Source organism: Besnoitia besnoiti, chromosome VIII, assembly GCF_002563875.1.
Source record: "Besnoitia besnoiti strain Bb-Ger1 chromosome VIII, whole genome shotgun sequence".
Taxonomy (NCBI): Eukaryota; Apicomplexa; class Conoidasida; order Eucoccidiorida; family Sarcocystidae; genus Besnoitia; species Besnoitia besnoiti.
Genome location: NC_042363.1, coordinates 2,292,423 through 2,318,382, shown reverse-complemented (window position 1 = coordinate 2,318,382; position 25,960 = coordinate 2,292,423). Strand labels below are relative to the sequence as shown.

Here is a 25,960-nt window from a genome sequence, read left to right as displayed (position 1 = left end):
GTCATTCGGGGATTAGCCTTGCATCTCCGACGCTCATGTGCAGAGCTCGCTGAAAAACACACCAGACCACGAACACGAACCAACGGTTGTTTCCTAATCTGGTCGCGAAGATGTAATCCACTTCGTCTCGGAGCCTCGCCATCACGTGGCTACCTGTTGCAAGCCCATCTGATGGAAGGCCTATCGGGGTGACCTCGCTGGGAGCGCACAGTGGGTGCCCTCGTCCAAGATACATGTGCTCACTCAGCTCCTGAACCGCTCCGCCCCCCCCCCCCCCCCCCACTTCCCACCCCCATCGCTCCGAAACGGGGCTTCACTCTAGCGATAGTTTCCGACTGCTTCGGAGGGAAGTCGCAGTACACGGTCCTTCCGACCTTCTCACAAGGAGCAGAGCAGAAGAATCTCCTACATTTTGAAGAGGAAATCTCATGCAACAGTGGTAACGCTTCCATGCATCTGGCCGGTAGCGACTTCCAAGACGGACTCGCACACCACGGTGGGCAGCCCGTTCGGTCGCAGCTGCATTACCAGATACAGTTTTTGTTTCAGTTGTTCAAGAAGGCGCACGCTCACGTTGCCCCTCATGAAAACACAGCTATCTCATTCAGCCGGACCACGCACGTCGGTGTGCGATGGCAGATGGACGTATGCGATTCGTGGCGGCAAGAAGACTCCCGTGTCTTGAAGGAGGGTACATTTTCCTGCTTCGTGTGGCGCTAAAGTCTCTCTTCGTCTTTATTTTGGTAGTCGATTCGGCGTAGACTGCCTAATGCGACATTTCATCGGCTCTGAAGCAATCGGTCGCTGCTTTTTCAACAAAACGGAGAGGTTTCTTGGGGCTTGCTAGCGAGACTGCCGCAGCTGAAGACCCCTCGCATGCAACGGAGACGGCAGTGGACTAGATGCATGGGGGTAATCACGGACGATTTATCCCAGATACCATGAATCACTAAACTCGATTTTCCTTGACCCAGGAGCTTCAATTCTGAGGCAGCGTCTACATGCGTTCCCATACCCAAGCATCCTCCGGCACTGGTTGCCAGGGAAAACCCGAGGAGGGAGTTTGTGGTTTATCGTGGCATTTTCAGAGGTAATACACCCGTTGATCTCTGCCACACACTAGAATTCCTTTCGATGCTCGTTTTTTCGGTGAAGCTCAATGGAGCAGTGCAGACGTCAGTATTTTTTCGAGAGTTGTACAGGGCACCATGCCGTCGCAGGTGCCTCCATGTCGCAGAGACACGAGCCGAAGCGGCGAGTGTTTGATGCACCTTGCCCGCTCATCTGATGCGCTGCTTCCGGGTGACTCCATCACCCTTTGACAGAGGCTGACAGCAACCGGATTTCTCAATATGCTGCGTCTGCGTGGACGAAGATGGCGGATACCGGCATGCTGCTGAGTCGCCGAGTCAGAATGATGCACACCTTGCTCGTTGCACCATGGCTATGGCTTCATGCTTTTCTCTTTCTATTGCCTAGCGGAAACAACACGCTGTTCTCTGCAGCGCTCTCTTTTCGAAGGAGGCCTCTCTCTGCCCGTGAGTCGTCTTCCTTCTTTCCGCCCTTTGGCGCGTCATGGGCCCCAGCGCCAGTTGGTCTGCACCACCACTGCCGCTCTGGGAGAGCGGGGTCCCTGAAAAGATATGACGATGAGGAATTACGACTTCTGCGGGAGCCAGGAGAACGCCTACAATCCACTGCTCTCAGCACTTTCCGTGGCTCGAACTGCAGGCCCCGTGCGTGTTACTGGGCAGGTGCCTGTCGTCCATCACGTGGGCTAGCCCAGAGGGGGCGGCATAGGGGCTCACAGTGCTTCATCGCACCGTATCACGACGCACTCGCTGCGCGTTCCTTTTTCGATGGGAGGACAACTTTGTGGCGCGCTTACAGGTTTTTTCCAGCGTTCTCTACGCGATATTGTGCTCTGAGGCAGGGTGCGTTCCAGCGCTCGACAGCCGCCTGCGCACGCGCCTCTGAGAAGTTGCTCGACAAGAGGCTTGCTAAAGACCTCACCGGCCGCGGGCGTGCCGCTGGAGAAACCCCCTGTGGATGGTGCCAGACGCCTGGGGGCAAAGACAGACTGGTGGAGCGCGTCACGGTACCGCCTGCGCCTGGGCATCAACGCCCTGTGACAGAGCGAGGCGCGGTTGATGCGCTTTCTCTCAGTGCGGGAGATGCTGCCTCTTCGACTCCAGATCAGAGTACAGGTGTGAATCCTTGCAAGAAGCGAACCTGCGCGGGGCGAAGAAGGCGAGCGCAACACGGAAACTCCGACGTGGTCAACAAGAGCTCGACAACACGCGCGAAACGCTCTACATCCGGGCCAAAGCCCGACAGAACCTCTAATGAATTGAATGCAGTTGAAAAGGTAGAGGCAGCATTTGCCGACGTTGCGGAGTTTGTTCGAAGCTGCACTGACCTACGCTTCTTCGATTCGCGGCCAGATGCACGAGACCTTGGCGCTGAACGCATTCGTCCAGATGGCGACGCTTTTTGGAGTGACGAAGTGCGGAAAACAGATACCCCTCCGGGGCACACTGGGAGGTCAGAAGATGAGGCTGTTAGTGCGCGGGTCGCAGGCGGGCGACTGTGCCAATCTGGGAGACCACACACGCAGTCTGGCGAGCTTGCGGGGGGCTTGCCTCAGCCAGTGCAGCAGGCGGTGTCGAAGTTCAAGAATGCGGCGCGGGGTCTGCTTGGGCTTCAGACGAGGCGACAAGGTGAGGAAGAGAAGCAAAATGGTTCTGCCGAAGCAAATGCAGGAGCAGATCTGCCAGGTGCAGGGGGTGATGCTGCGGCGACCACTGGAGGACGAAATACAGGCAAAAGCTGTGTGTGGTTCGACACCACCAAGTACAGGCTGATGGTGGACCGGCAGGAGCTGATGAAGGAGCTTGGCGAATCATCGAAAGGCAGTTGGACACTGCGATTCCTGGGCACTGGAGCCATGCAAGCATCTGTAAGCCTAACACGCAATGCAGAAGAGGGGAGACGGGGCGGAGGCAGGCCAGCGTAAGCCTGGAACCCATGGATCCCGTGCATGCCATAGTTTTAAAATGAAAATGCGCGCGACTCTCTTCTCCATTGGCGTACAGGTGACACGCAACACGTCAGCTATCCTGTTCAACAGAGGGGACGGCGTGTCCTGGCTGTTTGACTGTGGCGGTGGTGCGTCGGCAGCAGTCATTCCGCCCATGCCTTCCTCTGCGCTTCGGTCGCGGCTCTCACCCATGCTGGAAAGGTTGGCTAGCATTTCGTCGGTGCGTCAAGACCTTCCTGACTTGCATTCCGACGACGGAGGCGTGCTGACTCTGGGTCCCGCAAAGTGTCTGAACTCCAAGATGCGCCGACTGCGAGAGCTTGCGCTCCAGCGAAAACATGCCGCTGTGGAGCGACTGCTTGTGCAGCCTTCATACGCGGCGGCACTATCCATAGCAGCAGCTGCAGTGGCTGACAGAGGCTCTGGCGAGCAAGTGGATGCTGCTGACTGGCAGGCTGGAGGCGGTCGGGGAATGCCTACGTCCGCTACCCCTCAAACCGCGAGAAAGGTAACCACATCATGTGGGAGGCTGCCCATCTTCGGCGCACGACGAACCGTATTGATGCCACAGAGTTCTGAAACCAGGCGGCAAGTGCTCCGCAAGACTTAAAAATGCAGATGACTGTTCTTTCGCGCTGTTCACGTGCGGACGTACGTGGATGAGCACAGCATTGGCTTGCCTGACTATTGACACCGTTCGTGGCTTGAATGCGCTTGCTTTTGCACAGAAGCGAGTCAGTCGCATCGGCAAGATCTTTGTCACACATTTGCACGGCGACCACTGTCTCGGCATACCATCGCTTCTTTCCCAAGTAGCTGCAGGAGCTATGATGCAACGTGAATCTGCTGAAGGAGACTCCAAGGTTTCGGTTCGCCGCAAGCGCGGGAGAGAGTCCGACGACACAGCGACCGAGCAAGAAAAAAACGCTTCAGGTCCCCCTGAGGGCTACGGGCCTGCCGCAACGATGAATAAGGCTCCCTGCGGGAGTCAACCAGAGGGAAGGACAGCCGGGGACAGTTTCGAGGGGATAGCCTCCCAACACGGCAGCACAGCACACAGTGTTGGCGGTGACGACATGCCCGTAGTGGAAATTTTTGGTCCGGAGGGCCTCCGCAACCTGTTGCGCGCAATCTTCCTGGTAAGGCAGCAAGAGTCCCCATCAAAGAAAATAGATGTCAGCATTCCTTTATATGAATACCACGTGCTTTTGTTGTCAGCCACTGGCATGTAGAGTTCCAAAACACAGCGCCTCAAGGAGCGTTTCGAGTGGCAGTGGCACTGCTTTTCGGTGCCAGACCTCCTCTGTGCCCAGTCCAGATGCATCAATCGTCATCAGACCGCCATCCGTTCAAGAGAAGTCCGGTACACGGTGCACGGAATTTTCAGACTCGGCTTTCACATGTTGCAGGGAACTCACGTGAGGAGGTGTGCGCCATACCGGGTTCACGAGCTCAAGGGCGTGCCCTGCCTTCACCATGGACGTCGATGTGCTCACGCGGTGCTTCCCACACTTCCTAAGTAAGAAGTCTTTTCGTTCGCGTGCACTAATACCGCGTGGGTCTTGGCACCGCGCATGCGGAGTCCTCAGCGTGACCTTTTCCACACTCTTATCAGAGCCGCGAGTCGACTTGCAACTCGAGATCTCTAACGGCCTCGTGACGGCAAATATCTATGAGGACTGCTCAATCACTCGCTCGGACAGCATTGACTCTGGCGCGGGTACTTTACGTATTGTTGTGCCGATGTGCTGTGTCGATGGCACAGAGTCTCTTTCGAAGCAGAGGGAGGAGCTGATTTGTGGCCAGCTGCAGATGGCTCCTACGACGTGTTCACTGACTCAGACATCAGGGTGCTGGCTATCCCAATTCGGGTAAGTACTGCGACGCCGTGGGCATTTCAGATTGTGCGACCCCTCGCTGCGTTCAGATCATCCTTTAACTCTCTGTGCACCTTTGCTGTGCGTTCACTAACTTGTCCAGCATAACGTGCCTACTGTTGGCTACGTTGTTGAAGAACTCGGGAAGACACGCCGACACCTCAATGCCGATGCACTTCAGCCCATTGTGCAAAGAAACCTTGACGCGCTAGCTGGCTGGCCAGCCCTAAAGGGCCAGCCGAAGGCGGTTTACCAGGTAAGCAGAAAGGCTGGCATAGTGAAGTATCTCGTCCTGCAGGAGACGTGGCCGCGCGCACAGTTTGGGGACAACGCCCACAGTGAGGGCATCTTTGATTGTGCTGTTGCCCACAAGCGATGTCGAGCGTAGCTGTGTTTTCCCGGCTGCTAGCCACTAAGCCACTAACTGCTTCGGATCTCCAGACGTTTCGCCTCCGGTACCGCTTTGTACGAGAGGCGGACGAGCGGTAGAGCGCTGCGCAGCTGCTCCGCGGTTGGCAAGCGAATATTCGTAAAAAGGCATCCCGCACCGATCGCGCGCGAGGCGCAGGGCCCTTTTCCCACTACGTTCCGCCATTCGCCACTGTAATCTTATTTGTGCGTCGCCAGCGCGTTCGCTCTCGTGCGGCAGTTGTGGTCTCTATTTCCACTGCAGAATTCATTCGCTTCGCGGGCAAACACCTGACACGACTCTCTACCGAACTTAGTGGCGCGAGGCGACTGTCGCACATACCTGACGACCGCATTCGATCGCTTCCTACACAGAGAAAAACTTGTAGACGTCTGCGCCGTGTGAAACTGTTCTTGCTGCAGTTACTCTCCGCGCTTGAACCAGGAGACTCACTCACATTTCCAGATGGCACTCGTGTAAACTACGACGATGCCTTCGAAAAGGAAGCGCAGCACCTCCGCAAGTTTTGCATCTGCGTGGACACATGCGACGCTTCGCCTATTTTACCCTTTGCAAAAGGCTGTGACCTGATGGCAAGTCTGCGATATTTCCTCTCAAAGATGATATTGAATAGCCTTCGATACCTCCGCTTGTCTTGTGATGCCGTTGTTGCATGCCGGGAACCCATTTCGCCCTCAACATACCATCCCGCTATGTGTGAGTACATGAAGCGGCAAAGTACAGACGAGACAGTCATGTATTCCTGCAACCCTTGCAATTTGTTCATTTCCGATAGATCAACCGGAATTACGCGTAGTTGGAGTGCCTTCAACCAATCGAGATGAAAGCTTGATGAGCGGAAGCTTCTTGTGAGCCGCATCGTACATTTGAATGCAGTGCTATTTGGTGAAATATTAAACAGTTCGAAGGTATGGAACCCTGAGAATTGCACAGCCTATATACAATTGCCTCGATACTGGTGCGATGTCTTTTCTTTCTTCTGCCAGGTCCACGAGAGCACGCTAAGCGAGGCGGGGCTTACGTCAGATTTTGGGCTACGTGCGGACGAGAAATACGATGCCACTGATGATCTTCCTCCTCCCGATGAAGATACATGCAGGACGCGACGCCTCGCACAGCAGAGCAAAACAGAGATCAACGGTAGCGAAGGTGTTGGAGGGAATATCGACAAGGTGGGATCTAGGGTGCCGGCACGACGAAGGTGGACCGCATTGGACGAAGAGGCATTCACCAGGGGGCACTCCACTGCTGCGATGGCTGGCGAGTACGACTTCCCTCTTCCGTTTTCCAGCTCATTCTGCATAAGTGTTCACGCTGACAGAGACGCTAGGGAGATTGACGGGAACGTTGAGGTGCAGCCTGTAACGAGTGACCCATCAGGATACCATTGCGGTTGGCAAGTTTAGGTGCTCGCCTCAGCTTTTCCTATACAAGTTTGACCATTTGTTCACATCGTAGTCGGGGCGCTTGGGTGTGTCTTCTTTTTTCTTGTCTTGAGCAGCTTCGCAGGCCGGGCGGGCGCCAGAAGGCTCGTTCTGACCCACTTTTCTCAGAGATACAAGGGAGACGCCAGTCTTGCGTCTGTTGCACTGATGAAGTGTGTTGAACGGGAGGCCTTGTAAGTCACCACACAAACGCGTACAAGAAATACCAGTGAAGGGTTTCAGGCTCATATCTACGGTAGCGTGCCCGGCGCAGATACGTGTCGCACGACACGCAAGCAAGATAGATTGGATGACAAATCGTGGGAGTCACAAGCGCGATGACAACGGATCTTCAGTGCACCTCAGAATGAACAAGCGCTTCAGTGGTACGGTGCTGGCAACGAAGGCACGTTTCAGGAGTGGCCTGGTGCCTGTGTTGTGCCTCTTTCGAACTGCGCTCAGAGGGGCCTTGCTAAAAGCAGAGCGGCTGTCAGGACAGGTGAGGTTTGACGAGCTTCACCAAAAACAACAACGAGATGGCGCCACAAGCGACGCCAAGACAGAGCTCAAGAGTGAAAGAGATTGCCATTATCCCCCCGAGTGCTTGCAGCGTTCGATGGGATGACGGTACACATACGACGACGCACGGAACCTGCACATGAGGCATTGAGCGCAAATGTACTGCCCGTTACAGTTGGAAGCGATACTACCAGCAATGCGGGACAGAGCAAGCTGTCTGAGAATGGGATATGAGACCGTGCTGGCCACCGGTTCTTTTGTTGGCTTCTCGTATGATTGTATTGCTGGATGGGTGGCCCGTGCAGTGCAGATCGGCAAGAGAGATTCACCCTTGCGTGTGCGCAGGTACTAAGTACATACCCGACCCGTATTTCGACGCTATAGTGAATTTCTGCATCACAATTTCTCGTGTAGCGACAGAAAAAACTGCAGGGAAAGTCGACGGCAGTTCCGAGGAACGCCGTGCCTCTCCAGATAGCACAACCGGAGCACAACCATACGTCAGTACGCAGTTCGATCACTGGAACAGAGCTGACACATTGGCCTTGCAGGTTCCGGTGTGCAATTAAATATCGGAAGTGTATTCCGCACGAGGTAACACAGGGCAGGAGCCCTACGAACACCACACACATGGCGTGACGGCATCGGGATTCGGGCACCATGACTGGCGGCATGTTTCTGTTCGCAGCTCGGATAGTGCGTCTCTTTGTGCCCCCCGCGGCACACAGTGCTTTTCTACAGGCTCACTTTTGAATTCCTGCTTTGCACAGCGTCTGGCCGACAGGATCAATGATGCAAAGCAGCCGCTCTCCATTGAGGATTCCGTGCCACTTAAGTCATATGTGGGCCTGCCGGCACATATGATAATCCCAGCGAACGGTTTTTCCTAGTCCTGGGAATGCTCTGGGAAATTTTCACCGGTGTTGCTGGCGAAACCCCCTAATGCAAGAGTCGGCACTGTGCGGCTCAAACAAGCAGCTGGTGGCGATCAATCGGCGGCACACAACGAGGTAAAACGCCTCTACTCCTGTTCCGGCTGCCTGATGTGTCGCTGGAAGTCACGTTTAAACGCCTTGGAGCGCGCTCGCGTCGCCTCAAGTATGGAACCCTCCCCAGAACTACAGGCAGAGGATCATGGCAAGGAATGACTTCCAGACTGAATTGAAGGCTAGGTGTGAGAGGACTAGATTCAGGCGATTCTGCCATAGAGGTCATCTGTCACCGAAGCAACAGGCCAACCGTACCTGCTTTCGGAAGGCTCCACGCGGTTTTTCCTTGAAAAGTTGTTAATATGCACTAATGAGGACCGAATAAAAACTGGCAAGGCGACAAGGGCGAAGGCGTCAGGAAGTTTGAGTCGTTGATTGCTGGGACGAACTTGGCGCAACGTCCCACAACGAACACGTATTATGTTTTACTTTAGCGGAAAGTCAAGATGTGGAGGGCATGTGGGCTACGCATGGGTAGCGTAGGGCGCTCACTCAGTTGAAAGATTTCAGGCGCTCGTCAAGTCTGAGGGTCCTACCATTGAATTCATGCTTACATAGAGGAGGAATAGAGCAATGCGAGCAGTACCAAACCGTCCGACTTACCTGATTGTCACACTCCCCTCTTCGGATGACTGTATTCTGTCATGTAATTAGAACGGGTAACCACGGTATCTGCGAGATCTGCCGCACGGTAATGTCTTTCTTGCGGCCGGTGTCAGGCATTCACTTCATCACCATGGGCTTCCTCACTCGTCTCAGGGACGTCAGAGCTTCTCGCCCTTCCCATCTCTTCTTCCAGTGAATTCGGCCCTGCCATCGTATCGCGTTCGGGGGTGTCTTGCCCCGTCCAGTGAAGCAGCGAGTATTTTTGCAAAGCGCCCTGAGGATCTAAGCGCAAGACCGGTGATTTGTCTAGGAAGCGCCTTACCATACTGCGGAACTGTCTCGGTATTCCATGGCAGTTGCTGAAATCCAGAGCGGATGCAGGGACCCGGAGCAGCAGCCCAACAACCTGTATTAACTTGGATTGTGGCATGATCCCGAAGGGGTGCGTACCGCACCACAGGTAATATATTGCTACTCCCAGCATCCAAGCGTCTGTACGTGAGGTATACTTTACGACTCTCTTTAAACGGGTGACCCAGCTATGCGCAATTTCCGGAGGCATATAGGAGTCCGTAGCAAGCGGTGGTACATATTCGTTGCCACCTTTGAAAATTGTGGTGAAGTCGGACAGAAGAAGCAATCCTGACGCTTCAACCAAAAAGTTGTTGAGCTTCACGTCACCGTGGACAAGCCCCCTGCTATGGAATCTCGCGAGCAGCTTGACCATCTGAATTGTAGAGCTCATGCGCACCGTGAACGACACTTTCTCGTCGCTGTGTCTGAGTAGGTCTGCCAGTTCGAGCATGTCTCCTTGGGCTTTCGGAAATAGAAGACAAGTGTTGGAAATTCGGAAATGATCTCTCACATCTTGAAAATCGGGCTTTCCGTCTACTTTGAGCTTCAGGAGCGGTACCATGAAATGTAGATCCGTATAGATGCGCAACGGTGTCCACGTTGGGGCGATATGCTTCACTATATCAAACTCCTCCTCAATCTCGGAGTCCATATCCTCCAGCAATGCCCCCTTGCGTTTGTCGCGAACAAAGACCTTCAGAGCGAACGCCTGCTTAGTCACAGGATGCTCGACATGATAGACGAGACCGAAACCGCCCATGCCGATCAATCCTCTTTTGACCAGTAGGATAGACCGGCCCTCTGGAACAGAGATAAACCAAGTATTTTGCATGGCACTAATGAGATACCTTCCGACAAGTTGTTCGCGAAGTGTAAGTTGTTCAAATTTAAAATAGTTTGGGCGGATGCCAGCCTGCATCTGAGTCGCCACTTGTGCGACAACGGCTTGACCAGGTTCCACACCCGTCAGAGGCGGCACCTCAGGCGGAAAGCCCTTCCCACTGAGTCCCATCCTTCTCACACGGGGCATCACATGCCTTCGGACAAAGTCTGCAACCCTGTGGCGGGTGCTTTTACCCCATCTTCGAAACGTGTTGTCGATTGCCTTCCACAATCCACGATATTTTTTACGCATCCGGGCGAGTAAACCCGAAACGGTTCTCGGTGCGGGTATCGATGAGGTCCTCCTGGGATGACGATGGCCCTCAGAATTCGGGTCTAACGACGGAGAGGGAATGCCTACGTCGCGTAACTGCGCACCAGTTGGCGTCCTTTCCGAGGCACCTTGGAACGACGCTGATTCACCTTTCGCCCCAATCTCAGCTAGGGAGAAACTATTCGTTCGTTGCTTTACAAGGTCGCCGCCAGTATCTGTTGTACCAACCATTGATGTATACGGTGTGCGCTTAGAGCTCTCGTACTCATGGGGCCTGACGCGTGCTACAGCGCTGCGTCCCGCCGAGCGGGTCGGTGACAACGTAGCGACGCCGCTGGAGAGATTGCCGTCCTTCAGTTTCCATTGAGGCATGGCAACACTCCCTTGGAGCAAACTTTTCACCACAAGCGCAGAAAGGAGCACAGCAACCCACATGGTGGATTCTATTCTACGTTTACGGCCAAAGCGAACAACTTCCGTGACGATCCGCGGCGGTTCAACATAGTTCGAATCCTTGCACGAACACGGGTTCTGGCAGCACGACTAAACGCGTAGGCTCGGGAATGCTTATTCAGACCGACGGCACAGATTTGTGGGTGCGTATGGATAGCCTCCAGGCATTACCCTTGAACAGAATGCTCTTAGCCCGGGAAAGCGAATCACATGGGCCTTCGACATGGAACCAATCCTGATTCGATTATCCCGCAACTTCCTAAGAACAGCAAGACAAGGAAGCAGTAGACACAAGGTAAAAGCCAGCTTGTTCCCGATGATGCATAAAAAAGTCATCAGACCTCTGGCCTACGCATCTAGGGTGACGGGGGTAAACCGATGATGCCGGACCCAGCCGCCGATATTACTTAATCCATGACATATCTGAATGAACGACAGCGAGAAACAGCGCTCAGGTGGGCCGCTTTCGTGGGCGCGAGTTGCCGCGTATTTTTTTTAAGGTGGCGCTGGCCCTGTCTGCTTTACAATTTGTTCTCCGGCGTGGCTGACCAGACAACAAGGAGACGCCACGTATTCCAGCGCGTCTTTGCAATCATGTCTCCCTTGCATTTGTCAGGGCCACGCTGCACAGCCGCACATGACACTGGCGGAGAAATAACGGTGTCGCGTTTGTCGCGGGGTCGCATGCGGCGTACTAGTCGCTGTCAAGACCGGTCCACCTGTCCTCGAGCTTCGTGCGTCTCATGAAATTTGTGGGCGGTGAGTGATCTAGCATTTCCGTGCAACAAGCTCTGCATTAATGACTGCTGTGGTGGCGCATCACCCTAGGTAGCCGTCGCGGCCCCAAACTTTGCCGCTCGCTCCGTCTCTCCTACTGGTGAGGCTGATCTGGGGCAGGTGACCACTGGAGCCACCCTCTCTGTTGGTGTCTTGTTACCCATCAGCGCAACGAGTCACGTGCGGCCTGAGCGTCTCTTGGGTCTCATAGTCACAAAATCGTAAGAAGGACAGCGCTGAAATATTTCGGTCGAATGATTGCATCCTCATTTTCAGCTCAAGCGCACACATCAGACGCAAATCCATGGCATGAGGACTCAAGAAATGACGCCACCTAGACGCAGTTCCGCCTATACCTAGGATCCTGTGTTGCCCACTCGGTGTTCCCGGCATCGGAGATCGATGCCTAGTAACTACGCTCGCGTCTTTGAAGGGATAGATGCCAAGATTGCGGACGCAGCTGCGGGATTCCTGGTAAACATGAGTGCAAATACGCACTGTCCTCCGCATACAACGTGGAATAACTGGCGCACTATGACATCTGACGAGCTCAGTGGCTGAACAAGGTAATCAGCCAGCAGAACACAAGTGCTTGCTAGAGTGGGCTATCGTACTACAGAAACAAATCACGATGTTGCGGAATTCCAGCGGAGAGATTAGCGTCAGCACGTCAAATAACAAAGGCGTCTGACATTGACGACTGATCCCCGAAAGCGCTCAGACTGTTAACCCCCATATTCGATTCGCCTGATGGCAGTACGTGTGACCCGCTCAATACGGGCAAGTGAGTCCGAACGAGGGTGGCCAAATGTGCGACGTGCAGCGCTTTAGCACCAACTGCTGGATGACACCACACAAACACTCCGCTAAAAGCGCCAACTGTCCATTGATAGTAGGGACTCGATGCCTAGGTGTGTGCCCTAATGCATACGAAGCTATTTCGCCAAAGAGATGAGAAAACTAGAAAGAGCTCCTTCCCGTTTTGTGTCCTCAGCTGCGGACAATTGTCCCCCCGCTGAAGTGACCCTAAACGCGGAGGGCCACGCTATATCTGCAGTGGGTTCGTGTAATTTTACTTACAGTAGTCAAACTAGTTATTCCGGCTGCCCGACCCTGTCGACAGGAGCCGCTTCGCATGGTTCAGTGAAGAATGGTTATTCGGCTCAACGGTAGTGATATCCAGTTGCTGGATCCCATATTGGTAAGACAAAAGCAACCTCGCGTGCCTGGTGTTGGTACAAAATTACAGGTATGGTCAGCTTCATTGACATATCATCCCAAATAAAATGTTCGTGCACTACATGGGCTGGCAGGATTTACAATCGAGAGCCCCTCAACACGGACAATAATGGAACTCTCGCATGGCTCTGTGTATCTGTGTCTGGATGGATCGCGTCTTCTGCCGTTTAGTGCCCGCAGTATCCGCAGCCACAAGTTCTCTCTTGGCGCTTTGCGCAGTGGGGCACCCCGAGCATGCGCATGCGCAGTACATTCAGTCCTGTGTTAACCATCCCGTGTTGGGTTTGACACCTGCAATGCTTCACGAAGGAGGAACGCGTCGTTGTCCCGTCACTCAAGTACGCAACGCAGCATCATTCACTGAATTCATACACGTGTCCCGCAGGACTTTCGGCTCTCGCGGTACGCGGTACTCCTACTGTATGGGACATATCCCTGGTGCACACGGGTTTCGGCGTGCCTCCACCAGGTCGCGACCTCATAAGAGCGAATACACACATGAAACGAAATATTATCCGCTCTAAAGTCAACTAATTAATATAGTACACACCGCGGGCGCCTCTTCAGTGAGACCGCACGATCATTTTGCCCGTCTGGTGGCAACAAACAACCCGCTCTTGGCTTCAACGATAGTTGTGTCGCTGTAGGTGTTGTAGAAGCGGATTTGAAAGGAATAATAGTCTTCCTCATCGGCGATTCCCGAAAGGCACTGCTGGCAAAGTCGCTGGGCAGGTGTCATCTTTGACACGCTGAGTGGTGTCTCCTCTCCACATTGGATCCCTAACGAAAGATGGAAGAGAGTCCGGAAATCCCGAAGGACGTCGAATGGGACCAGAAGGCGGCCGCAGCGCCGCACGAAAAACAAATCTCTGAATCTCTCCAGCAAATATTTGACCACCATAAGAAGGCGCAGGCTGAAACCAACGCGTACCTGGAAAAACATCTCGCTCGCCCTCTCTCCCTCGCCCTCTCTGCTGTCGTTAAGGCTCAGCCTCTTGGTCAGTGCGTCGAAAAGGAACCTGAACCATCATCGGCGTGGATAATTTATAAAGTAGCACGCAACAATTGTTTTTCTCGTATTCTTGTTAACATGCCGGGAAGTAGGTTTAACACTGACTAAAGCTATTCAACCGCCGCCTGCATGATCGAACGCTGAAATCAGCATGCCACTCGCCCACAGTTCTCTACTTTCAGCAGCCGGTATTTTTACAGATTTTGTGGGCATGGAGCAACATCCGGCTGAGGCCTTCGGGTATGTCAGACAAGGGGTAGAGTTGCGAGAGGGTGCGCGGTCTGCGTACAGGAAGCGCTCTGCGCACCAGCCATATTCGCGTTGCTGGCACAGAAGGGAAAGAGTCAGGGACCGGAGAGTCGCTGGTGCGGGCGTCATACGCTCGAAACCTGATGCGAGGGAACGCTAGACTCGGGAATCCATGGGCAGCCGTCTCCTCCGCACTCTCACATCAACACGAAGTGGGTGCCGTGCTCGTGGTAGTAGGTGTCACATCCACGCCATCGCACTGATGTATGAAGGATTGACTCGACATGAACGAATCCAGTGTCGTGAAGCCTGAGAAAGCCAGTGCTGCCTTGCCTGAGAGGGGTGCGCGGTCAGGTCTAGTTGCTGGGCCGCACACGATGGCGAAACACCACACTCTTCTTTCCGGAAACGCATCGAGATGGTCGCCGCGTGGGGCCCGATCTCGCTTTGGCAGACGGCTCTCGAAACTGCGGAAAAGCCATGGCGCTCCCGTCTTCTTGGGCACACGTCTTCCGTGGCTCGTTTGGCATTCACAGCCTCGCTTGAATAGCAAGTCACATGACCTTTGATGTGATGATTTCTCATCAGACGCTACTGGCTATCTGGTGCAGTGGCTCCGCCACTACGTGGGCGGCGAACAGAGGAATGCAGTTTCTCTTCAAGAGCAACAGGTGATTGTGATATAACGGTGATCAGCTCACGGTTCATCCCCTCGATTCTCAGACAGGCCCAACCAGAGTCCTGGTGGACTGCTCACTAAAGCTGACAGACGGTAAAAACCCGACCACGCTCTTTTGCCACAAGCAGAACTGAGCGGTGTTCTTGATTCCTGCTATAACGATGGTGTTGACAAGGTACTGCCTGCGTTATGTGAATTATAGTCCCTTGCGGCGCGGCGCGAAGAAGTACGCGACCATTCGAAAGCTGTAGAGAGGGAACGGGATGCAGAGGCAGAAAGGTTTGATTCTCAGGGGCACAGGCGCGACGACAATGCATTCCTCGAGTCTCTTGCATCAGTTGAGTGGATGGGTGAAAAGGAGTTCCAAAACACTCTCGACTACCTTCGGGACGCTCTGGGTGTCTGCGCGGCCTACGTTACAAGGTTGCATCATAGCAACAGTATGACCGACCCAACTCTTCACTATATTTACGCGGACAGCGACAGCAAGTTTCTGGTCGACCGTGTGCTTCGAGAGGTGAGTGCTCGTTCGAATCAACTTAACAAGCAAGCGAGGGACAGAAGGATGGACAAACATTTTCGTCCTCTAATCAGCCCCTAGTTTTCTGTAACTGAAGCACTGCACTACTCCCCGTGAGCAGCTGCACTCCATCAAGAATCGGGCTCCTCGTAGCGCCACCGGCATTATTTCTCGCCTGGATAAAATTAACTAGAGAAACAGCAGCGTAGTATCTGCAAGACAGGCTATTTTTCGGGGTTGTGTGTCGACCGTCGCATTAGTGGCTGCATTGCATTCCTTGACGAATAATATGGCATCTGGTCTCGCATAAGTTTCATAATTTGTGTCTCGAAACCAGCTACAAAGGTCGATGCCGTACGTACAGGATGAAGGCATTCTATGGGAGGCGCTGGCCGAGACCGAAGAGGAAGTGGGAGAAGAGCCGAAAGAGGACGACAGCTCCACTGACGGTGGAGAGGAAGAAGCGAACCGGGACTCATCCTCAGCTGAGACAGATGTGGGAGGGCCGAAGCGAGCGGCGCGGCGGGCGAACTCTCCTGCCTACAACAATACCAAGATACTCTTTATTCCGGACACAATGGAAGAAGACAAGATGAAATTCTGGGCCATGACGCGGCCCGGAAGCTTCGCGGCGGTGCCGATTATTTTCGACGATCCTGCGTGTAAAGAGAGCGTTGACGCGATTAAACGCTACTTGCTAGAATCGAGAGACCGTGACAAAATCATCAAAGAAAGGCAGGAGGCGAAGGAACAGGCGAGACAAGAAAAACGTGCGTCACTCGTAGCTCTCGCGAGGTTCGCTGGAAGACCGGCACGCTACGCTTCAGATCGACGTTTTTTTCTCATGCGATGCGAGAGGAACCGAAGCAGCCGAACTGCGCAGCTCCGGCGTGAGCTCCAGACTATACTTTGAGTTATGCTTTCGCTCTAGGTAGCGGTGCGTTTTCATGGTCGCTTGTGTATGTGGTGCCATGCCTTCTCCTCAGAGAAGACCCGGCAGCAAGCGGGCGCGCTTAGTTCGCGCGGCAGGAACGGAATCGCTGCAACTTTTCAAGGGGAAAGTGGCGACGAGGATGAGACCGAATCAGGCGATTACGACGATGCAGAGGGGGAGGACGAACTTCCCCCTCCAGTGCCGGAGCCGGAACTCGTGGAGAAACGTGTGAAAATGATTTTATGCGTGGATACACTCGGCGGCTCAGAAGGCCTGTCTCCGGAGCAATTGAGGAGACTCCAGAGATTCGCGGTAGCCTTGAAAGAGCAGTGCCTCCGCACTAGAGAGGCCGCCGTTCGTAAGCAGGTTAGCTTCTTGCGCAAAGCCAAGTCTACGAGCCGAACTCGAGGGGGTGACACATTATGCTTTCGTGCCGTTCTATCACGGTCGCGCCCGCTTAGCCCACGAATAATTGACCACTCTCAAGCGACGGCTCCCACGAACATCCACTACCGATTGCATAGAGCTGTAAGGCGGACTGCCCAGGGAAGAGCACTACGCTTGCCTAATACGCTCATCAAACACCCAAAGCTCACGCCGGACTGAAGCAGAACTATGCAATCATCTAGCGCTGAGTGCCTAAATGAAACACGCACTTTACCGCGGTCAAGAAGGCTGTGGCTTTGTACGTCGCCTCTCAGGCAGAAGCAGCGCTCGATGAAGAAACACTGAACAACCGCATCAGCCTGGTCGAGGCAGCTTTAGAGGAAGAACAAAACGAAACTGCCGCACAAGTAGAGGTGGAGAAAAAGAAACTTGCTGAAGAACTCGAAGCCAAGATTCAGAGGGAGAAGGAGGAATGTAAAGCTCGCCGGCAAGTGTGGCTTGAAAACCGCGCAGAGGACAAGCGGCGTCGAGAAGAAGAACGGCAGAAAAGAGAGCAAGATCGCCGGATGATGCGCGAAAGACAGCTGCAGCGACAGCAGCAAGGAGAACAACAGCAAGCTACAGAAATTAAGCGAGAGAGCGCAGGCTCTGAGCGGGTAGCCATCCACAGCAGGGACACTGTGGGAGACGGGAAACAGGCAGAAACAGATGGGCTGACACAGCACGAAGGAAAATGGCAGGAGGCAAGAGAAGCATACGAAAGCGGCCGCGCTGAATTGAGTGACGAGGATGAGCGCGACCAAGAGGAAGAAGCGGAAGGCGCGGCACAGGAGGGAGACAGCGAGGCCCAGGAGGAAGGAGAACTAGTCGAACCGCTTGATCCTTCTGTTTTTCTCGAGGAGGCTGAGGCAAGGGTGAAGTTCGAGAAAGCCACACACACACTGACTTACAAGCTTGGGGACGTTTTGCTCGACATGCGTAAGGCAATGAATGGACTCTCACGGTCCTATGGAAAACCCCCTTTCGGGATGAGACGACGCCCGCTCCTTACCGCTGCTGACAGCAGTGACTCATCTGAATGCAAAACACGCTGTTTGCGGAGAAGCACCTCACACGTGATTGGCTTGCGGACAACTCTCGCCAACCCTGTTTTTCTGCCTCCGCGGAACACGGCGCACCAGCAGACAATGCAGTCTCTCCTCTCGGGAAAGGCCGTTCACCCCGCCTCGTGAGGCCAAGACTTTGTCACCCTTCGAGTAGTTAGTGCACGCTCGCTGCATGATATGAAAATCGCTTGATTTACACAACGACGGGATGCTCGCAGGTGCTGTAGACGGCTCGTGCACAAGTTCCCCTGACTGTTTCGTCCGTCGGATCCAAGGCGTCCTGTTGTCGGGAGAAACCTCGACAAACCCCCTACTGAGCGTCGGGCACCTGCTGAGGCTTACAGGCATGTGGCTGTCTTTGCCTGCACTTCAGAACATATGTTCATCCCGACAACGCCTGCTGTCGTTTCCACCACGGCGGCTGCCCTCTTACTGCTTGGTGACTCGCCTGCCGCGCTACGCGTGAACTCGTCGTCGCCGGAAAGCGAGCTGGACTGGGAAAAGATTCGCAGCAAGATTGAGCCTAGCCTCATCGACCGCATTTCCAGTTTTAACCCGGCAGGTACGATGGGTTAGAGCACACTTGAACGTGCTGCCTCTCAGGCAGCATCTCCCGCGTTGGACAGCGGATAGTTCGAATCAGGATGAAGGTGTCGAGTGCCTTTGAACAACCTCGACAAGACGCGACCTTAATCGCAAACCGTCACGAGGCATTTGGCTCAAGATTTTCCGCGAACAAGAGGGCTACACATGATCAGACGCAACACTTGAGCTCGAGCGGTGTCGCGACTGAGCGATGCACAGGCGCAGATAGAGAAAGGAGACGCAGGCTGGTGGTACCGCGCTTCCACACTGCGTACTTCTTTGTGTCGGCCTGTGCGCAGCTCCACGGCACAAGGCCCCTTTCAGGGAGTCTGTACCAAAACAAGAAACTGCACTTCTGCTGCAGATAGTGCGTTTGATTGAAGAGACGAATGAGGACGAAAAAGCCCCACCGCTTTCGTCCCTGGCCCTACTAACAAGGTGGTTGGAGGTGAGATTATGCCGTCTGCTCGAAGACTGAATGTCAATACTCCTTTCTACAGCCACTGATTCGATTTATCACAAGATGCCTTTTTCCTGCTGATGGTCACCCAATCGTTGCCGCCTAGACTGGGAAGTACTAGCTGTCCACGTCGGAGAAAGCACGCACACCGGCTCACTTCTGGCTGTCGAGCGGCTGCGGGCCTCGGTTTTGTGGTGAAACATGAGTCGATGCCGGGAGGTACTTTACGCTACCGGAGACTGCCTCTTCTCGTAGAACCGTGCGATGCCATCTCCGCGTGTCAGGTGCTACAGCTCAGCTACATCCTTTATCCATGACACCAGAAGCTTAGCAGCCGAATCACGCTCTCTGTAGGCACCCGGATGCCTCGTGTTCAAAGTGTGAAAACGCGGCTTGTCGTTTCTATTTCGGATGACCAGGGGAGCAACGTGTGCGCGACAGCCTCCATCAGTCCGCAGACCAGATAAAATCCCGTAGCGCTGCCGGGAAAGTACCCTGCGAGCGAGTTCAGGAAACTTTCTACACTCTCCTAACACCGAAGTGGGTACCCCCGCATATGTAGGCGCTGTTTTGCCGTCGTTCGCGCGTGCTCAGCTTGCGGTTGACTACCGCCGGAAACACCTCATTGCCACGGCAATGAACCTGTACCGGGACGCGAAGATGAACAAGAGAACCGCGCCACAACTTGAGGAAGATGTAGACCCCGATTTTACAGGCGTGTCGTTGGAGCGGGTGTTGAACATTCTGGAAGGATGATGATCCGTCTGTCGCCTCCTCAACACCAGGCTGGCTGAGTCCGTAGCTGTGTTAGTTTCGTCAATCTGGATTCCTGCTGGTGTCCCGAACCTTGCGCTACTGGAAATGTTTGTCTATTCGCCGGAAACACGACATGCGTCAGCTGCGCCATGCGAACATATAGGCGCCTATGGATTATCTCCTCGCTGACCTGCGCTGCGGGCCCTGTCCCGCAGCGCAGGTCAGCGCGGACAGATACAGTCATACACGATTCAAAGGCAATTTGCCCATTTTCGCCAGGAACAAAAATGGTGTAATTATTATCTCGAAGGCAGCATTGCCCACAGTACGGCGTGGCTGCTTGCCAGGTGTAGTTTTGTCGCGAAAAGTCATGAATGGACGCCACCAGGAGTCACCCGGCGCGTTCGGTCAACAGTATTGACTACTAAGAGAACGAAGAGCGTAGTTCACTGTGAAAAACAAGAGAAAACATGTATGACATGTGTTCCGGATAAGGCCCCCGAGTCCGCAAATTCCGCAAGCACATGTCGGCAGGCCAAGATACCACAGGACATGAGCAGAAACAAAATTTGCTTGAGAGCGGATACAACATGGCTCTTTGCCCGCCGAAAGCAACTCCCTCGTGTAGTAGCGGCTTGCCAACTATGTGGCACGAAACCACGTCCAAAAACACGGCATCGAAAATACAGAGCTTGAGGAGCAGACCTAGCAAATCAGCTTCAAGATACCAGGCCGCTAACCCTTCGACGGCTCGAGTGGCTCACTCAATCTTATACCTGACGAAACCGCAAAACAGGCCGCTGCTATCTGTACATCTCGTGTCCGACGACTCTCAGCGGCGGTGCCAGGTTTCCCGCCGCAAGACTGCCGTTGAACCGCGGCAACGACTCCCCAACTGTTAAAAACTGATGGAACTGGTAATAGGAGAGGTTGTTGGAGGCGGCATTGCGAAATCTTGCACGATGACCTCCTCCTTGTCATTGAGATCGGCCCACCGTAGCCACGGCATCATCTTGTAGGCCTCCAGCCACTCCGGGGGGCAGCTTGTGAACCCGTGTGTCCATTGGCGAGCTGGAATGTCTGCTGGTGTGCCCATCAACTTGACCAGCTGCATGCTTTCTTTCAAGTACTTAATTCTGCATGCATCACACGCCGGTAAACTTCCTACGACCATGCATCCTCTCTCTCTTTCTCTTCATTGAACACGTGAGCTCCCCCCCTCTCATTCGATACACACGGTGAGGAAATATGCTCCATTTGCCTACGCCGATAGGGCAGCTGAAATCCAAGAAACGAAGTACCGCGCCCTCTCGTGAACCTTGCCTGCCTTCACATCACGGAACGGTGGGAAACCATGCTATCCCAATGGAACTCCGTGTAAGACCACGCCAACACCATCGTTCATTGCGGACTGTCGGCGCCCCACGTGGGCAGTTGCACATGGCAACACTCATTCCTCAATAGTGACCCCGCCGTCAGTGAACGCACAACTGAAGCCTTCAACAAAGTGATCCTCCACCTGTTCATGTGAGCTGATTCCACCATTTCCATTTTGCCACTGCGTTCGAACCAAATGCCTTCAGCGGGGACAGGAACTACCAGAGTAGCGGGCTTCTCACTTGCTAGCCAAAAACGCCTTCACCTTGTCGTCGATCGCTGAATGCCCCCATTCGCAGAAGTACAGATGTGCTTCAGCTAGCCTGAGACATGCAAAGCCAGCACACCACAGCAGGCAACCTAGCAGGAACGCGACGCAGCCGCCGCCAATCTCGCTCGTTTCATTTCACCCACTGATGCTCCGAACGTATCGCCCGCCATGATCGGTAACTGCTGTCAATCACCAGCGCAGACCGCGGCTGCTTACTCGCTGTCACGGGCGAAGACCAGTAAAGCCCGCACATCACCGTCAATGACGTGTACTGGTCGCCAGGAGTCGCTCTTGGGCTTCCACTTCTGCAGAATGGATTTCACAAGCGCCGCTTTCTTCCACGAAATTTGATTTCCTCCGCCTTGCTGAGCCTGTACGCGAAATACCTCGAACGCAGTGACACATCTAGAGATCAACTGCGAGGAGTAACAGCGGTAAATCGCAAAGCACAAACGGTACGCAGATCCACCCAACCAACGGATGTGAAGATGCACAGACACCATGACAGAGGGACTCGCATGAAGATTGATCACCGCTTCTCGCTTCACTAGAGGGGGCCGCTTAGAAGGACATACAACTCCACAGTCAGCGAATCAGATCCCAGAAGACTATACCTCACTAGCCTGTGCAGCAAGCCGAGTAGATAATGGGTGTAAGTATCTTGCTTATGGTGTCCTAGAAAAATGGCTGCCACGCATATAGGTGTGCCCCTTTCCACGCTCTCTCGGTTCGTCCATGCATGCGATGCCCAAAACCTCTCTCACTGTGCGGAGGCATGCTTTCACGGACAGGGATTCACACACCTGTTTGTCGGCTTGGGCAGCCGCGGCGTCCTCCATTTCATCTCTCCCGTACACAAATAGAAGTCGTCTCGCATCGTCGTGGTCGAATTTGAGGCCTATCTGCTTTAGTATGCGGAAAAGATCCTCTGAGCGCTCCCAGGCGGAAATAATGTGCACCGGGCGGTGCCAGCTCTGCAAAGACACACCAAAACAACTGCCCGCCTTCCGCGGCAGTACAGGTATGCCCGAATAGCTGCTGAGGACACATCAGGCACGCTGCGACCTTCCACCGTCCTCGACGGTTGATAGAACCAGGAGGTCACTGTGCTGAGACGCTCCGCTGAGAAGCATCTTTCACCTCCGACAGGTGCTTACGTTGATGTGGTTGTTGATAAGACAAACAGCTGCAGGATTGAAGCCCTCGTAAGCCTCAAGTCGCTCGACGTCGACTGGGTCGAGGTGCCGTGTGTCGCTCCGGTATTTGACATGCTCATTCCACGTTGCGGCGTCGTTCGCCCGCCACTCTCGCCGCGAAATGTCAAAGGCCTACGATAGACAAATCGCAGCGCTTCTCACAGGCACAGAACGTGGCGTCTCGCCTAACCCTAGTTTGCTGGAATACATGGTAAGCCGTTCCATCAAAAACCTTCCACTCTAGTCGCCGTCCGTGCGGCCCCCATCCCGCTCACGTCTGCATGGCCATTACGCGCGGAAAGGCATCTGCGCGTTACGATCCACTACGTCTGAGCAGTTTCGATGCATCACGTGTGCTGTGACTCCCTGACTGCTTACTTCTTGAAGCTCCTCGGATGTCACCCCATAGCGACGATACACCTCCGAACGACGGGCTCCGTCCTGGTTTTCCCACCCGCGGAGGCGTCGAACCGCCCACGGAAATTCTCCTCCAGCACCCCTTTTGAACGCGAGAACGTCTCGCACGTCGCCCATGTCGCCTTCGCGCGTCAGCAGCCACATTCTCTCTAAGTCGTCCATTGTGTTCCATTCCGCACGAAAGACTCGCTGTTTTTCCTCCACGAACGCGTCCACGCTCTCCCCCCGGCGCGTTTCTGCCTCTACGACCTCGTCGAGAACGTGGCGCATTGCAACCATAAAGTCTGCAACGCCTCGAAGCGCCACCGCTCGGCGAATATCACGGGCGCGCTCCAAGAACCAGAAAGGGGTTTCGCCATCAAAACGCGCAGAAGAAAACAGCAAAGACAGAGGGACTCGGGGCGCTGTCGAGGAATTCGAGCTAGACCTGGAACTCCGCTGTGCCTTTTCCAACTTCCGTCCGCGAGTAGCGCTCATGCCCGCATGCTGTCGGGTATGGCCTGACTTACATGCTTGGGAAGCCTTCTCTATTCTGCGCCACGCGCGGACAGCTGTCTGAACGAGCTCGCGTGTGTTGGTGTGAATAACGTGGTCGAAGTCGAGAATATAGACATCTTCAGGAGAGGCCAGCATCACTTCAGGACCAGGGAGTTGGCGGTCGTCGTAGAAACTCAAAGGACCAGGAAAACGCTGTTCGTCTGGTACGCCGGCGCCCCTCTCTGCAGCGGAGGAGCACCTCTGCTCTCTACGCCATGGCGCAGTTATATTTCGAGTCTTTCGGGGGCCGTACAGAAGATCGCGGCCAATGGCGAACCGCTCCGCACTAGTTGGCGGGAAAGGAGCAGACAGAATGGGATTGCTCTCTTCGAGGCCAGGCGTCCCCTGCGCATCACCGGTGTGATAAAGAGGGGTGCTTCGTTTTCTCTCCTCAGACGTCTCGTCCCGTTCGTCGGGAGGTGTGAGCAGAGTGAAACGGTTGACACTATGCGGTCGAAAGAATGAGGAGTGGACCGGAGAGTCATCCGGCTGGTTAACCGACAGTCCAGTGGATTCGCTGTCACGCAGGCGATGGCGGAAACGTCCCTTATGTTTTACACACGCCGAAGCTTTAAAGAGGGAGTGACGCTTGAGGCCCACCTGGCAGCCAAGCAGGAGAGCGTCGCGAGATGGCGGTGCCGCGCCGTCCTGTGGACATCTGTAGAAGAAGCCAATTGGGGTTGCGCAGATTCCGATGTTGGCTGTTGCCTGTGGACAGGCATCTGGCTGATTCGCAAAGCCACTGCTCGTTTCGTAACTCCGTTTAACTCCCGCTGTTTTCGTTTGCTCCATTCGCGCGTTGTCCCACCGGAGAAACGCCTGATATGAATCATACATCGGCAGGGGACGAACCGTGGAGCAGCATACCCCGTTTGACGGGCAGCGCGGAAGTCTTACACCTCCGTGCGACGCGTTTATTGCCAGCATTCGAGTGGCACAGTGGACACAGCGGGATGACGGGCAGAAGGAGTCATGCCCCTTCAGCGGCAAGGGTCGAAATAGTTCTCCGTTCTGCGTTTGGCTTCGGAGCGGACAAATAGTCCCCTGGGTATGGCATGCAATCGGTAGAAACGGCCAAACGACAAGTCGGACGCAAGCAAGGCTCAAGAAAACGCGAAGGAAAGCCATATTGGCGCAACAATTGAGTCCATTATGTCGTATTATACGCCCGGAAATAGAGCTCAAAGGAGCTGATGATGATGAACAAACGCTCGCAGTTCCGCGTCGGCTGCTTGTGAGGGACTATCCTCCTACGTATACACTGACCGTGCGCTCCCTGAGGCGGGGGAAAGGATAACATGCTTGCTATGATATGTTTGTCATCGAGGCAGCTACGCAACGAAGGGTGACAGTCACGGAGACTTGACGGGGGGAGACAGCCGAATGGCGAACGCGGGATGTTCCGAGCATCTATCTTCCGTGGACGGATATGGAAGCAGCGTAGTTCATCGCTGGGAAATACAGCAGCGAAGAATTGATAAGCGAAAAAAACTAAGAACAACGTCGCTAACCGAAGGCAAACTATAAGGCTAAAAGTATACGAATAGCACTCCGCGTCGAAGTGTGCGAGCACGAGGGAAGGCCCATACGACACGAATCGCACCGCGGAGAAAAAGCTAGCCTCAACAAGTCTAGCTGAAGACGCACCGCTGCCATTGGACTGCAATTCATGCCCAGAGCTACTGCATCTTTTCCGTTGGCGATAATTTTCGGGTGGTGTCTTGTGCGAGCGAATCGGCGACATGCCTACAGGGCAACCCCCCTGCTGCCAGATTTGCATGCGTCTCTCGCACTCGCGCGGCCTTGCAAGTCAATCATGTCTCTAACCAGAGTGTCCATTTGCCAGAGAGAGAGAGACTTTGTGCCAGCCCCCACAGCGGAGACACAGTACTTCACACAACGCGCGAAAACAAATCAGGTTCACGCAGGCTCTTGGCTGTGAGGGGACCGCGTGCATCTGATTCACGCTCCGACCCCGAGGAAGCAACGCCTCTGACTGTGGCCGTCTTCACGCTAGCGACTTGAGAACGGAAAGAAGAAGTATCTGTGTGTGGAAAAAAAAAGTCTGCTGCGCCACCAAAGAAAAAACAAGCAGGTGCGGTCTGCAGTCTGCCAATATCGTGCTGCGCTACCACACAGCGTAACGGGAGTTGAACCGGCTTATAGGCCAGGGTCGGACCCAACACTGCCTCAGGCGTCTCTGACTCTGCCGCCAATCACGCTCAGGCGGGGTGCCCTCCGTCCGCCTGCTTCACGACGTGCGATGTGGCAACGACAATGCCGGACGAGCCGGTGACACTAATGCAGCAACAATCAACGGGGCGGCGAGCCATCGGCCTGCAATGACGCGAACTTCTATCAACCTGGCGTCTCTGCGCTTTTGACAATGACGAGTGGACGAGCATCCTGGCGTTTCGCCGGCTGTGGCTGGCAGAACGCTACGCACGCTCGTGCGAAATCTGCGGTCGTTCGGAAGGAGCTGGCCTTGCCTGTCGATGAGGCCGGCCTCGGATAATTTCAGTTCATTTGTTTCGGGTTTCTTGTTGCGCTCCGTACGAGATTTATTTCTGTGCTTGCGGGAATACGAGAGATCCTCCGTTGCTTCTTTGG

At 54.4% G+C, this 25,960-nt stretch overlaps 4 protein-coding genes across 4 annotated transcripts; 2 read left to right on the top strand and 2 right to left on the bottom strand.

Moving 5' to 3' along the window:
• Window positions 1-1,643: 1,643 nt before the first annotated feature.
• On the top strand, window positions 1,644-7,859 carry BESB_084480 (uncharacterized protein; the record flags this gene model as incomplete). The annotated part of the gene is made up of 11 exons (XM_029366798.1): window positions 1,644-1,772; window positions 1,934-2,959; window positions 3,096-3,548; window positions 3,769-4,179; window positions 4,450-4,559; window positions 4,806-4,911; window positions 5,021-5,173; window positions 5,749-5,919; window positions 6,334-6,519; window positions 7,234-7,270; window positions 7,636-7,859. The coding sequence occupies 11 exons, from the start codon at window positions 1,644-1,646 to the stop codon at window positions 7,857-7,859; spliced, it is 3,006 nt and encodes a 1,001-aa protein (XP_029217258.1).
• A 1,135-nt stretch (window positions 7,860-8,994) lies between these two features.
• On the bottom strand, window positions 8,995-10,767 carry BESB_084470 (rhoptry protein ROP17; the record flags this gene model as incomplete). The annotated part of the gene is made up of 1 exon (XM_029366797.1): window positions 8,995-10,767. One exon carries the CDS (start codon window positions 10,765-10,767, stop codon window positions 8,995-8,997), a length of 1,773 nt encoding a protein of 590 aa, XP_029217257.1.
• Window positions 10,768-13,654: 2,887 nt separating this feature from the next.
• Window positions 13,655-19,552, top strand: BESB_084460 (uncharacterized protein; the record flags this gene model as incomplete). The annotated part of the gene is made up of 9 exons (XM_029366796.1): window positions 13,655-13,862; window positions 14,714-14,796; window positions 15,007-15,321; window positions 15,662-16,094; window positions 16,311-16,624; window positions 16,960-17,623; window positions 18,125-18,313; window positions 18,636-18,784; window positions 19,391-19,552. The coding sequence occupies 9 exons, from the start codon at window positions 13,655-13,657 to the stop codon at window positions 19,550-19,552; spliced, it is 2,517 nt and encodes an 838-aa protein (XP_029217256.1).
• An 898-nt stretch (window positions 19,553-20,450) lies between these two features.
• BESB_084450 (uncharacterized protein) lies at window positions 20,451-24,187 on the bottom strand (the record flags this gene model as incomplete). The annotated part of the gene is made up of 6 exons (XM_029366795.1): window positions 20,451-20,688; window positions 21,172-21,252; window positions 21,417-21,565; window positions 22,004-22,174; window positions 22,358-22,528; window positions 22,775-24,187. The coding sequence occupies 6 exons, from the start codon at window positions 24,185-24,187 to the stop codon at window positions 20,451-20,453; spliced, it is 2,223 nt and encodes a 740-aa protein (XP_029217255.1).
• Between the last annotated feature and the right edge of the window lie 1,773 nt (window positions 24,188-25,960).